General features: G+C 47.0%; 1 protein-coding gene across 1 annotated transcript in view; it reads left to right on the forward strand.

Moving 5' to 3' along the window:
- Positions 1 to 1,047: 1,047 nt before the first annotated feature.
- LOC147617589 (uncharacterized) overlaps positions 1,048 to 14,773 on the forward strand; it is a 48,963-nt gene continuing 35,237 nt past the window's right edge. The window contains exon 1 of the mRNA XM_086775880.1: positions 1,048 to 1,143. Coding sequence (XP_086632006.1) covers positions 1,090 to 1,143 — 54 coding nt within the window. The 5' untranslated portion in view covers positions 1,048 to 1,089. The remainder of the gene's footprint in view (positions 1,144 to 14,773) is intronic.

Genomic DNA, 14,773 nt, shown 5'->3' on the forward strand with positions numbered 1-14,773 from the left:
AAGAAACAGAATGGGATGTTCCTGTACATCCATTGCCCTGAACCTAGGACCTTAAGGGCCATATTTGGGTCCTTGAATAGAAAGAGGTAGTACCCATTTGGGAGGGCTTGGATGATCTCTACCTCGATACCTATGGAAATCCAATTGTCTTTGACCCATCCCCTAAGGAAATCTACTGGTGGTCTTGGCCCAAACATTAACCCAACTAAACAACAGGCTGTGTAATCAATTTCCAACGAATGAACCAGCTCAGGTGGAAGACAAACCACAGGATTAATGGAAGAGGGTTTACCTGATGTGTCCTTAGCTGGAGCTTGCTTGTTGATTTGAGTCTCTTCTTCAACTTGTTTCTGCAGCAACATCAGATTTAGCTCTTCCACTCAGGCTTTGGACTCTTCCAACTGTTTTTTGGTGTCCATGAAGTCTTCTAACACCTGCTCATACTTCAGCATGGTTTCTCTGTTGCCATCCATGGCCGGGGGCCATTGTAGGAACTGCTGAAAGGCAGCTTGTGTGTTCTTAGCAGGCTGAGATGACTTATTCCCAGAGCAGGTTCCTTGTTCTTTGAGTAGAGTAGGGATTCCCCTCCACTCGGTGCCCATGCACCTGAGGGGGGGGTGCTGTGGAAAGTAAAGTACACAGAGGGCTTCAAGCCTCTTGGCAGGGCAGCAGCCCCGCAGAAGAGAGAGAGAGAGGCACTTAGCCGCAGCACAGCATCCTCTCTTCAACGGTCGATTTTTTTTTCCCTTCACGAGAGCGCTGAAGGATGACGAGCATCAATAACGCTATGGCCAATTTTATTTCCTGTTAATTTTAAGCCCATTATGTAACTATTTTTTGTTTTGCCATGCACTCCACTTCTTTTCTTTAATTTCATGGCCTTAGTATGTTAAAAACCTAGGTATTACTAAGTTTAATTTAATTACCAACTCTTAAATGAAATAAACCATTGATTTCTTTGTGGCACACAAAGCTTGTCGAGTCTATCTTTAAATCACCACTTTATTACATATTTAAAACTATGAGCTTGAAAAATGTGATGAATTACATTAATTAGTATTGATCGAGATAAATATGTAAATTATTGTTATGGCTTTGTCTGCGCTTGGAAATCCGCTGATCTCGTGGTCACGTATATCTCAAGTAAGTACTCTATCCGAGCTGCCGATTTCTGCTCGTTGATTTAAACTCACTTTGTCTAAGTCGTCTGTTGATTTTGCTCTTCTTAGTTCAAAAAAGAGCAGGGTTCCTTTTTTAAGCTTAAATATGAGAGAGAGAGAGAGAGAAAGAAAGAAAGAAAGCTATATTAAACGTCTACTAAAGACACAGTCGGCCAATGAGACCAAAGTGAATCTGTCACTGTCGCATAAGCTTCAATTATGTGCTATAATGGTGCGCTTACCACATGTAAACTCTCCGTGTGTGTGTGTGTGTGTGTAGAGAGAGAGAGAGAGAGAGAGAGAGAGAGAGAGAGAGAGATTGTATTAAACCTCTACAAAGGACCCAAAGGGTCTATGAGAAATGAGTACATATGGTCCATTGAATAACTAGATGTTGGGAGACATCAGAGAAAAGGTCAGTTGTGAGAAGAGAGCTGTAATACGCAGAAGCCACCTCCTTGACTTGCTAAGGCTGCAAGCTATGGAACCATCCGGCCTCTGAAGGGTGCACATCCCCCTCCGGCAGAAGTGGGGTCTGAGGTTGCAAACTTGCAAGAGAGTAATGATGGCGGATATGCCCTATCAACTACCTTTTTGTTGTAATAATTCTTTCTATTTGTTATGATCCTTGGTGCTAGGCTTCATTATGGTTGAGTCTGCCCTTTTATCTCCGGAGCTCTGACAAAAACTCAGTACACAGACCTTTGTATGAATGTATGTTGTGTGTGCGCGTGGGGTGTGTGTGTGTGTGGGAGCATATATTGATACCAAGTTCTACACCCACTATTGGGCACTGATGACGTTAGTGGAGATGTCATAGTATGTAGTCCATACTATGCATGATGGAGTTGATGGTTTATTGTCTTGTGGATTACTACCATGAGGTTAAAGATTGCACTTTCTTATAAGGCGAATTTGGACATGTTCCTAGATTCATCTAGGTATATATAACCTCTTTGCCTGTGTCAATGGTGGCCTTTACCCAATCCAACTTTCCAATGTCTTTAAGCAAGTTATTGAAACAATGTGCCGTGTATGGGCTCCATGTAATGTGCGGGTACCTGTGCTCTAAGGCCCCTGTTGCCTTGTTGGTACTCTCACCATCTGAAACAAATTGAACGACATTTTGTGGACCCACATACTACCCACATACTCAACAACCTCACTCCATATCTCACATAGCACAAGAGTAGTTTTTTGTCTCACCCCAGCTTCTGGCTTCTGTAGTGGATTTCCTCTACATGCTGCAAGAACGCCTTCCAATGAATGGCTTCGTATATCACTCCACCCGTCAGCCATTAAAGAGACCCCATTGTAATGCAGAGGGAATGGAAACAAAAAGGAAATAAGAGCTGAAAAATGGGGCTTTTTACTTCGCTATAGAAACAACATCGAATGGGGCTTTTTTTCTCACAGTTTTATGCACATGCCAATCTAGGTTTTTTTTTCTTCTCATACTTGTGGCTGTTTTTCTCACAGTTCAATGTGCAAATAGTTGGCCGATTTGGGCTTTTTTTTTTCTCATCACACCTATGGCCGTTTTTTGTACGGGCCACACATTTCGAAACAGATTCGATTGGCGGCCAGCCCGTTTTGGTCATTTTTCACTTGTGTACGGGCCACACCTGGTGGCTGTCTTGGGGCGTGTGCCCGTTTTGGGTTTTTTTAACGGCTTGGGGCCACGTGTAATGGGCGTTTCTCTTGGTGAGAAATTTCTCACAAGCCATAAACGCAAGAAACGCGTTGTTTTGGTTTGCAAGAAACGTTTCGCTGCGAGAAACGCGTTTCCAGCATGTCACCGGGGCAAAATGCCGTTTCAGCCCACACATATAGGTGTTTCCAGCATTTCCCGTAACTATGAGCATTGGTGCACATATATACATGGGTAGCCAAATCATCATATTCATCTGCTTTCCTCAGTGTAAGACTTCACGAAGTGTTAGCCAAGAGGGTAGAGTAGGTTGTTAGAAGTCATCTCCTGTCTATTTGTATACACCAGGGCCTCTGTTGTGGGTGTGCCCACCCGTATATCATTTTTCCACACTCCCCGTATTTTTTCCCATTTTTCCTAGTGGTGGGAGGGCTGCCAGATGATGCCAGGAGCACCCCATTGCTGGCCGACTGGATCTTCATCAGTCGTGGGCTTCAGGGCTGCTGGCCGACTGGTTTTGATCAGTCGTGGGCATCAGAATGCTGGCCGACTGCATTTATTCAGTCGTGGGATTATTTTCTCCAGTCGTGGGCACTCTTGCTGCTGGCCGACTGCCCTCTAGGAGATGTATATACCACCACTTTCTCGTTCAATGTTTCCGGGATCTTGTGTATAGAGAAGAGTTTACACACCTATCTCTCTGTGTTTCTTGTGCTGTTTATTTTCTGCAGTCTACTTGCTCTTGTCTACCCAAGTTTGGTTATCATTTCCGTTGCATGTTCTGACATGGTATCAGAGCCCTAGGCTCTAGGAGATCTTGGGCGTTTTTCTAAGCAAGAGGGGGAGCAACAGGTTGCTGATTGGTGGACTGTTTCGGGCTGAACAGGAAGAGAAGGTGCAAGAGGAAGGCAGGCAAAGGTGCTGGACAGCCACTTGCAGATTTTCAGATTTTTTCCCACCCACCCACCCTTTCAGGTTACTCTCCGCGATGGCAGATTTATTAGAGATGGCTGAGAAGCACGTGAAGATTCCGACTCTCCCCACGTTCCCAGTGGATCGTCAGTTGGACGGGTCCAATTACGGCATCTGGAAGGTCATGATGGAGTCGGTTTTGGAGTCATATGACCTTGCTGATTTTATTATCATCGGGGTGCCACGGCCGGAAGCTGAGGAAGGGGAGTTATTATCGACGAGGAAGGACCGCAAGGCACAGGCACACATGTGGGATCGTGTCAACGCCAGGGTCCAGTCGTTTATTTTCCTCAATTGCACACCACAGGTGATCAACCATGCGAAGCACATGACGCTGGCGAGAGGCATATGGGAGCACTTGGCTTCTTTGTATAACAGGGTGTCACCCATGAAGCGGATATCCTTGGAAGTGCAGATGCGGGTTATGAACCCTGCAAAGTCTTCGACGATGCGGAAACACATTAACAAGCTGCAGGCCCTTCAGCAGGAAGTCCTTCAAGCTGGGAAAGAGATATCATCCGAAGATATGGCCATCACGTTACTTTCCCACGTGCCTGGTCAGTATTCTGCTTTCTATTCCTTGTTGATCACGAGTGGCAGGCTCAGCACCATTACTTGGGAGGAGCGCCAATGGTCGAAAGGCCGTAATACCAACAAGGACAAAGGGAAGGCTTCACTGGAGAAGTCTTTTGAAAAGAAGCCTGATCCAGAACGAGAGAAGCTGAAGGCCGAAAGATCTTGTAATGATTGTGGCGAGAAAGGCCGAAAGATCTTGTAATGATTGTGGCCACTATTGGAGGAAGTGCCCTAAGCGGACAGGGAAGAGTGCTGATTCATCAGCCTCAGCTGCGAAGACTCCGGCATTTGTGCACTTAGAGATGGTGGACTCCGATGATTCATCATCTTCAAGCGAGGAGGCAGTTGGCTTCACCGCGAAGGATACCCGGGAATGGATTCTCGACAGTGGTGCTTCCAGGCACATGAGTCCATCCCGTGACTTCTTTCTGGATCTAAAACGGCAGTCAGGTCGTATCTTTATTGGCGATAACTCCACTATTCCGATACATAGTGAGGGCCGGATGGAGATTATTCCCAACGGCAAGGGGGGCAAGCATGCTTCCCGTGTTCTTTATGTCCCTGCTCTGGGTTTTCATCTTCTGTCAGTGCATGAGCTATGCAAGACTGGCTTTCGGGTGGAATTTGAGGAGCATTCAGTTGCTCTAAGGGACCGTGAGACAGGCAAAGTTGTTTGGGAAGGCGGTGTGGAGAATGGCATCTACAAGCTCTCTGCACTCTCCTCATTGACAGGCTCTCAGGTCGGAGATTTGTGGCACTTTCGTTTTGGCCACTTAAAACTTTGCCGCGCGCCTTCCGGGACCAGATGGTGGTTGGCTTGCCAGATGTTGGTATTAGGCAAGGACGCTGCAGTTCTTGCATACGTGGTAAGCAGCACAGGGAAGCCTTTCCGAAGCGGGCTTCCAGGCGGGCTTCGAAACCATTGGAGTTGATTCACACTGACTTGTGTGGACCACAGCAGATACCATCCTTGGGAGGATCTCTCTACGTCATGCTGCTTGTTGATGATTGTACCAGATTCACGTGGGTCTACTTCCTTTCCTAGAAGGACCAGGCTTTTGCTCGGTTCAAGGATTGGCACGTGATGGTGGAGAAAGAGTCTGGATTTCAGGTCAAGACTCTCAGGGCTGACAAAGGAGGTGAATTCTCCTCGACTGTATTTTTCCGGCTTTGTGCGGATCATGGCATCAAGAGGGAATTGGCCAATATTGGATCGCCTTCGGAGAATGGAGTTGTTGAACGTAAGAACAGGACTGTGGTGGAGATGGCGAGGACCATGCTGGAGCATTGTGATCTTCCTCGTCCACTTTGGGGTGAGGCTGTGGCAACGGCTGTCCATACCATTAACCGCTCTCCAACGACTTCTATACCCCATATGACTCCATTTGAGGCATATTTTGGCAGGAAACCCGATGTCTCGCACTTCCGTGTCTTTGGGAGTGACGCGTATGTACATATTCCGAAGAAGCAGAGGGGGAAGCTTGACTCCAAGTCCCGCAAGCTGGTATTTGTGGGGTATAACTCTCTTTCCAAGGGATACAGGTTGTATGATCCAGAGAGGAACGAGATTGTTGTCAGCCGGGATGTGGTCTTTGACGAGCATGTTCCAGCATCCACTGTCGAGGAGCCGCCACTTCTTGGAGATCCAGAGGAGTCTGATGATGATTCCCAGTCTACTACTCCAGTTGATCCACCTCAGTCATCACAGGAGGTTGAGCCCGCAGCTGGAGTTGAGCCCCCGCGATCACAGGAGGCTCCACGATCTGTTCGAGTACCTAGGTGGTTGTTAGACACCCTTCGGGAGTCAGGTGTCACGGAGCTACCCTCCGAGTGGACCACAGAGGACGGCCCTCGAAGATCACATCGAGTCCGAGATAAAAGCAACACGGCGGAGCTTCTTCAGGTGAAGTATGCTCTGATGTCTCGTATCATGCGGGATAAAGAGCCCACTTCCGTAAAGGAAGCCCTTTCACAGGATACTTGGAGGAAAGCCATGCAGGTGGAACTTGATGCCATCGAGAAGAACAACACTTGGGAGTTGGTACCGAGGCCGTCAAAGCGGTCAGTCTCGTTGGTGTCAAATGGGTCTTTAAGACTAAGTATGCGTCTGATGGGTCGGTGGACAAACACAAAGCCAGGCTTGTGGCTAAAGGTTATGCTCAGCGGCCAGGCATCGACTACGAGGATACCTTTGCACCGACAGCGCGGATGACCACGATTCGGACCGTTCTTGCCCTTGCTTCTTCTCAGAGGTGGCCCGTGTACCAGATGGATGTAAAATCTGCGTTCCTTAATGGTGACTTGCAGGAGGAGGTGTACGTTGAGCAGCCTCCAGGCTTTATTGTTCCAGGATCGGAAGGGATGGTTTACAGGTTACGTAAGGCCTTGTATGGTCTTAAGCAGGCTCCCAGGGCTTGGAATCAGAAGATTGATTCCTTCTTTATTCGGTCTGGATTTCAGAGATCGGTTGCAGATCCGAACCTGTATCTCTTTCGGGAACGCTGCATGGTCACACTCGTCATCCTTTATGTGGATGATCTCATTCTCACCGGCGGTCATGTGGAGCACATTGGAGTGACGAAGGCTGCCTTGTCAAAGGAGTTTGAGATGACCGACTTAGGCTTACTCCACTTCTTCTTAGAATTGGAGATCTGGCAGACCCAGAGGGGGTTTTTCGTCTCTCAACAGCGGTATGTTCATGAGTTGCTTGAGGCCTTTGGGATGGAGAACTGCAAGCCTATTACTTCGCTGATGGACCCGAACACAAAGTTAACCGTTACAGATCCTTGTGAGCCAGTTGATGCTTCGCAGTACCGGAAGTTGGTTGGTTCATTGATCTGGTTGCTGAACACCAGATTGGACTTGAGCTTCTCCGTGGGGCTGTTGAGCTCTTTTATGCAGACGCCATTGAAGACTCATTGGGACGCAGGATTGCGGATCTTGCGGTATCTTCAGAGTACGAAGGATCTGGGACTCTTTTACACAGGAGGGAATGGAGTCAAGCTCCAAGGTTGGAGTGACTCAGATTGGGGAGGAGATCCAGACACGAGGAGATCTACTTCAGGATACACTTTTACCCTCGGCTCAGGAGCAGTTTCTTGGAGCAGTAAGAGGCAGCCTACTATTGCCCTTTCTTCGACAGAGGCAGAGTATCGGGCTGCTTGTGGTGCTGCTTGTGAGGTTGTATGGCTGCGGAGGTTGCATAGGCGAGATTGGGTTTCCATAGAGGGAGCCCACAGTCATCCAGTGCGATAACTAGAGTTGTATAGCTATTACTCGGAACCCAGTTTTCCATGCCCGGACCAAGCATATAGAGATACAGTATCACTTTGTACGTGAGAAAATCTTGGCGGGTGACATCTTGCTACTTTATTGTTCGACGGAGGACAATGCGGCGGACCTCTTCATGAAGTCTCTACCTCAGGCTACGCTCAGGCGGCACTCCAGCTCCCTTGGGTTGGTTTCACAGCCAGGAGCTGAGAGGGGTTGTTAGAAGTCATCTCCTGTCTATTTGTATACACCAGGGCCTCTGTTGTGGGTGTGCCCGCCCGTATATCATTTTTCCACACTCCCCGTATTTTTTCCCTATTTTTTCCCATTTTTCCTAGTGGTGGGAGGGCTTCCAGATGATGCCAGGAGCACCCCATTGCTGGCCGACTGGATCTTCATCAGTCGTGGGCTTCAGGGCTGCTGGCCGACTGGTTTTGATCAGTCGTGGGCATCAGAATGCTGGCCGACTGCATTTATTCAGTCGTGGGATTATTTTCTCCAATCGTGGGCACTCTTGCTGCTGGCCGACTGCCCTCTAGGAGATGTATATATAGCCCCTCAGCCCCCACCACTTTCTCATTCAGTTTTTCCGGGATCTTGTGTATAGAGAAGAGTTTACACACCTATCTCTCTGTGTTTCTTGTGCTGTTTATTTTCTGCAGTCTACTTGCTCTTGTCTACGCAAGTTTGGTTATCATTTCCACTGCATATTCTGACATAGGTCACAGGATTGTGATTTGACGTCTTCATTCTCAGCCACTTGTACTAGAATTTCAATTGTATTACTTATTTCTTGTACATAATACAAAGTAGTAGCTTAGGACTCTTATGCATAGTTGTCTGCGGGACGTGTACCGCACCACAGGTACGTAAAAACCGACATGAAACAAGACGAGCGTACGGTACGAGATCCGGGATGTTTTTTTTTTCCATGATAGTTTTGCCATTGCGGAACGGTCTGTTTCGTACCTGATCGTTTCGTTTCGTACTTGGCCGGTACAATACAATAAAAAAAGATAGTTATTTGGCATTTTTTCTCACTATTTTTGGCATTGCTAACCGTTTTGGCCTCCTCCTTTATCTCTCCCTCCCTAGCCTCTCTCCTTCAACCCGCCATTCTCTATTGTCTGGTGTACCCTGCCTGCCCTGTACCCACCCACCCTTCGCTTAGGCCCCCAAGGTAGCAAGGCAACCCCCTTGGCCCCCATCTCTCTTTTTCCTCTCTCTCAAGCTCTCTAGGGCCTACTACCTAGGCTCTCCCTCTCTCTCTCTCTCTATATATACATATATATATTTATATATCTGTAACATGCGGAAGCTTCGGAGAAGATTGGTAACTTCAATGCTCAGAAATCAGCACTCTTTTTGCAACGGAATTAACGCACAAAACTGAATGAAGATGTGGAGAAAATAGAGAGAGAGAGAGGGAGAGAGGAGAGGACACAGTATTGGGTCCCAAATACCCTCTGTAGGGCCCCCACCACGGATGGTGTATTTGCTTTATTAGAATGATGTAAATCTGAAAAGAAAATACAGAAATCTTGACCTTTCTTGGCTGAGAAATCTCTGCCCTTGACCTGCAGTCCTCCACCCCTTTGCTTTAGCAACTTCTTGGCTTGTCTGGCCCTTGTTTGCCTTGGCTCTTGGTGAAATATGAGATAACACAATGGGATTGTGGGCTCACTATTTATACTACTCCATAAGCAGCAGTTGGCCAGCACTAATCCAGGCGGCCAGCATAGTTTCTGCCCACGACTGCAAAATCAGCATTAAATGCTGAATAAATCACATAAAAAGTTGTGCATCATTTCATGGCTGATTGGGCATCAGGCGCATGATTCTAGATGGGCTGGGCACTGAATCTAGACTGCCTTGGGGACTGGGCAGCCTGTATGAGCTTCCCCAAACTTGCCCTACAGCCTTATGAAAGCTTCATGTATTGTCGGCTGTCCCTGGCATCCCCCTAGGGCTCTCCTACAGCCCCTCCATGGCTGGTGGGTTCAGCCAGGGCCTTCGTGGCCCTCATGGGGGTGGTTTTACACTATCCCCATGCCCACACTAAGACTTGGGGTAGCCCTATGGGCTGGCCCCTATTCCTAAAAGCAAACCCTAACTATCTACACAATGATCTGGCATCCGGTACCATACCAAATACACAGAATCACTGTCATCATTCTAGAGGGAGACTCACAGCGTGGACTAGCACTGTTTCATGTGCAGGACAGTGCACACGTGACCTTGGACTCATGTGCACGACAATGCACACCTTACCTCGGATGACTGGGATGGATCCCTGGTTGACTCGTCCCGGACTGGGCTCACATGTGACCAGTTTACCATCCCAGGTCCTGCACCTTTTGTACAGATATGTCTACGTGGCATCCAAGTCCGGGATGCACGCGACATCCCCTTCTACTTAACTTGACGGAAGTTGCATAGCCTCCAAATAATCCGTCAATAACGCCGGATAGTCTTCAAAAAACTCTTTGTCAAGCCATACCGCTTCGTGGGTCCCTCGGTCCTGAAACTTCGTGAGGAACTGTCTTTGTCTTCGGTCGGAGCCATGCTTGAAACGGTGCAAAAGGATCTGTTCTGGAACCATAACTTCTGCTTCATCAATAATATCTGGTTCCGCCTCGTCTTTGACTTCTGAAGGGATTGGACATGCATATGGCTTTAACCAACTGACGTGAAACACATCATGCATAATCCAACTCGGAGGTAACTTTAACTGCATAGACACCTCATTAATCTTCTTCCTGATGGGAAAAGGTCCGAAGCTCTTGAAAGACAACTTTGGGCATCGCTTGCCCACCTGCTTCAACCCTTGCTTCATAATCTGAAGATAAACCCAATCCCCTTCCGAAAACTTCATATCCCTTCGGTCTTTATTAGCCTGTCGAGTGTAGGCCTCTTGCACTTTAGCCAATCTGTCTTTTACTGACTCTAAAATCTCCTGGTAAGACTCTGTCACTCTGTTCGCTTTAGGTACTGAAGACGAGGTCCTAGTCAACAATGACTGGAAAGGTCTTCCAAATGCTGGCTCTTATGGAGTCCTGCCAATAGCTGAAGAAAAAGAATCATTCAAAACAGCTTGAACTAAAGGCAAATAAGATTCCCACTTACCTTGCTGATCGTGGACAACACTTCAGCACATCAAAGGCCAACTGGTTGTATATCTCTGTTTGGCCGTGCGTCTGTGGGTGGAATGCACTGGAAAAATTCAATTTAGTATCAAAGTTATCAAACAATGCTCTCCAAAAATGGTAAACTTGGCATCTCTGTCTGACACTATGGTCCTAGGAATCCTGCCAATCGAGTACCAATGCGGAATGAACAACTGGGCAACATCCTCCGCGGTCACATTGGCCCTGCAAGAAATAAGCATAACAAATTTGCTAAATCTATCAACAATAGTTAAGCACTGCGTATTATGCTTACTCGAATTGGGAGGCAGATTCGTGACAAAGTCCATTGAAATATCTTGGAAAGGATCCTCAGGAATTGGCAAGGGTTGTAACAACCCTATCTTCTTTCCCGGAGGAGCTTTCACCTTTTGACAAATATCATAGCGTTGTACATATGTAAACACATCCCGCCTCATCTTTGGCCAATAATATTGCCGTTTCAATTTCTCCAGAATCGAATTCATGCCCCTATGACCACCAGTAATGGCGTCATGGGCATCATGGAGAAGAGCTGCCCTGAACGACTTCATGACACACAGTCGACCTTTGTAGAAAAGCCAACCATCACGTATCAGAAAGTGGCATGGTCCTGTGGCATCCAATGCCTGTTCCCACTGTGTACCGAATTCCTCGGAATGTGCGTACGTGTGCTTCATGTCATCTAGTCCTGTACCAACAAGATCGAGTCTGGTGGTCTGAATCGAAGTCACTTGTCCCTTCCTGCTCAAAGCTTCGGCCAGTGGATTGGCCTTTCCTGGAAGGTACTCAATCATACCACCGAATTGCTGGAATATCTGACTCCAGCGGTGTTGTCGATCACTCCACTGTGCACTTGGCATTGTCTGAATCTAGCGTAACACCCACTCCACTGTGCACTTGGCATTGTCTGAATCTAGCGTAACGCCTGATGGTCAGTGCGAACCTCAAAGTCACGGCCATAAAGAAAATGTTTTCAATGTTTCAAGGCCTGTATAACTGCTAGGTGTTCACGATCATAGACTGAGTAATTTTTCTCTGCAGGTAGTAACTTACGAGACATGTAAGCTACTGGATGACCATTCTGTTGTAACACACCTCCAATTGCGATGTTACTCGCATCGGTGATCACCTGAAATGGTTCGTCCCACGAGGCAAGTGCTAAGCAAGGCGCTTCTGATAAAGCCACCTTGAGGTTCTTGAATGCCTCCAACGCTCGTGGAGTCATTCGGATCTTTTGCCTTCTTGTCTTCATACTTTTTAGCAGATCGGTGAGATCCGCCGAGAGATCAGAAAACTTGTCTATGTGGGTGGAGTATGCTTGGCATATACCCACAAAGGATCTGATGTCGTAGGCTGTCTGAGGTACTTCCCAAATGACAATCTCGGCTACTTTAGCTGGATCAAGTCTGGATACCCTGTCATGAGGAAGGAGCCTCCAAGAAACAAACTCTATCATTGGTGCAAAGTTGATCCGGGTCCCCGTAGGGTTGGAGAAGCTTTGGAAGGAATGCGAAACGGGTGACAGTCTTCTGGGAAGCAGAATAGGGCTGGGGAGCGAAGGAGGCCTCTGGGTTTAGATAGGGGGAGGTTTAGATGGGGACTAAGGCTTTGAGGGGTCGAGAGGCGGCGCCGCGGCTGATGGAAATTGGAGCTTCGTCAGTATGAAACAACCCTTTGTATGTGTGTGCGTGAATGTAACTTGGTTGAACACAATGCTAATCAATACACTTAAATACAGTAAGATTTGATGGACACATGCTCAATACAAGAAGTAATTTGTTGAATTGACAAGAGACACACAATGAGCCGGAACGGCCGGCCCCTCCCTCTCCCTCAAATAAAGTATATTGATCTTGGGAGAATCAAGTACATGGTGTCATGGGCATTTCTGACTAGATTTTCATACCAATGCATATCAATACAGTATTGCAAACAAGTGATTGTCGGTGTAGACTTGCAACTTACACTATCCTCTCAAGTGCCCATGTTTCCTACCATCTGCTCTCTATTGTTCCACCAACACATGGTAGCAACAATCTACAAGAGAGCACGTAGGACAAGAGAACACTACACAGGGTATGTGATCTTGTAATCCGGTTCCTTCCTCCTGCTACTTGCTTCCATACTTAAGCATAAAAGCTTACCAATTGCAAGTAGAGTTGATGATAGTGGAAGTCTTCGCGATGGAAGTGCTTGGAGTGATGAAATCTTCAAATTGTCTCAATTCTTTGCGACAAAAGTCTTCAAGAGGATGAAGGGAACCCTAGGAAAGCTTCCCCTATGGTTCAACTTAAGAAAGGAGGGCTGAAATTAGGGTTTCAGCAAAAAGACTAGAAATTACAGCAAGAAAGAGAGCTGTTTTGCTGAATTTCAGTCATTGGGAGTGTGTAGGAGAGTGATTAGCACCCGGAAACACTCTTGGAAGCTTGGGAAACACCTTAGCAAGCTTGGATATGGATTCGGGAAGGAGAAAGTGCAGAAAATACAGCCCAAATGGCTTCATGAAGGAGACGCCTTCTTCTAGAGAGAGAGGGAAGAGTGAGGTGGTGAGTTGTCTACTCTAGGTGGCAGGCAAGTGCTTTGTGGAGCAAGCTAGAAAGGACACATGGCTGGTTACTCCCTTTGTACAAAGGGGATAAGGTCTAGGTGGTGGACATTGGGTTTTGTCTACCTCAGGACATCATTGTGTGTGAACACTGGGCTAGTCATAATTTATAAGTGAGTTTTGGTCGCCCAAAACTTAATTAAGTGTGAACACACTCACTTATAAATTAGTGTTAACTCCTAAGGCTAGGTTTATGACCAACACTTACCACCTGTCACATGCCACATAATCATGTCAGCAAGCAGACAGTTTCACATGCACGGTTCGCGGGCGGGCATCACCTTACCCGGAACTACACATTGGTCAAGCAAGCATGAAAACAGCATGCAATTTCAATTGCAAGCAAGCACATAAAGATGCTATGCAATGCAGCATTGGTTTGGACAATCCCCGTTCATGAGACTATACCAAAATAGACGTGCTCCATGCAAGTACACGAGGTACCAGACCCAGTGGAACACCAATCCACTGTCAGAATACGTAGCGGAGATGATGACCAGATCTGGGAACACGAGCAAAACGCATGCAAAAAAAATACAGCACAAGAGAGAGAGAGATGTAGGCGTGTAACTCTGCTCTATATACACAAGAAGATCCTGCAAAAGACTGAATGAGGAAGTGGTGGGGACATGGGGCCTATTTATATGCCCCATGTGAGCAGTCGGCCAGCACTGGTGGCCCTCCACGACTGCATGAGCAGTCGGCCAGCAAAAAAGAAGTCCACAACTGCATACATCCAGTCGGCCAGCAATACAGAAGTCCACGACTGATGTCTGGGCAGTCGGCCAGTCACAAGACTGCAGATGGGACAGTCGGCCAGCCACTAGGTGCTCCTACCAACCTCTGGCATCCCTCCACACCACTGGAAAAAAATGGGAAAAATAGGGAAAAAATTCGGGGAGTGAGGAAAAATGATAAAACACCTCATAAGGGTGGGCACACCCACAACAAAGGCCCTAGTGTATAAAACTAGACAGGAGATGACTTCTAACACCCCCTCTCAGCTCCTGGCTGTGAAACCAACCACAGGGAGCTGGGGTTAGAGTCACACGGCGACGGGGACGGGGTCGGGAACGGCAAAAAAAAACCTCTTTTTTAAAAGCAATTTAGAAGTTGTATGCATGAGATACATATAGAGACACACTTTGAACAAAATTTTACACCGAATAGACAAAAAAACAAGAGTCATTTTGAGCAAAATGCGCTAATAAAACATCGATGGCACACTGATTATGTGATTGATAGTCTGATAGATACAAAGAGATAAGTACATGCCTCATGGGCAGTGAGGGTTACAAAAAAGAGTGGGTACAAAATAGAGATACTAGATAGATCATAGATGATAGATCACAATAGATCATGGCCATTGGCA

The sequence above is a fragment of the Cibotium barometz genome, chromosome 36 (assembly GCF_041138505.1).
Source record: "Cibotium barometz isolate CiBa-2024 chromosome 36, ASM4113850v1, whole genome shotgun sequence".
Lineage (NCBI taxonomy): Eukaryota > Viridiplantae > Streptophyta > Polypodiopsida > Cyatheales > Cibotiaceae > Cibotium > Cibotium barometz.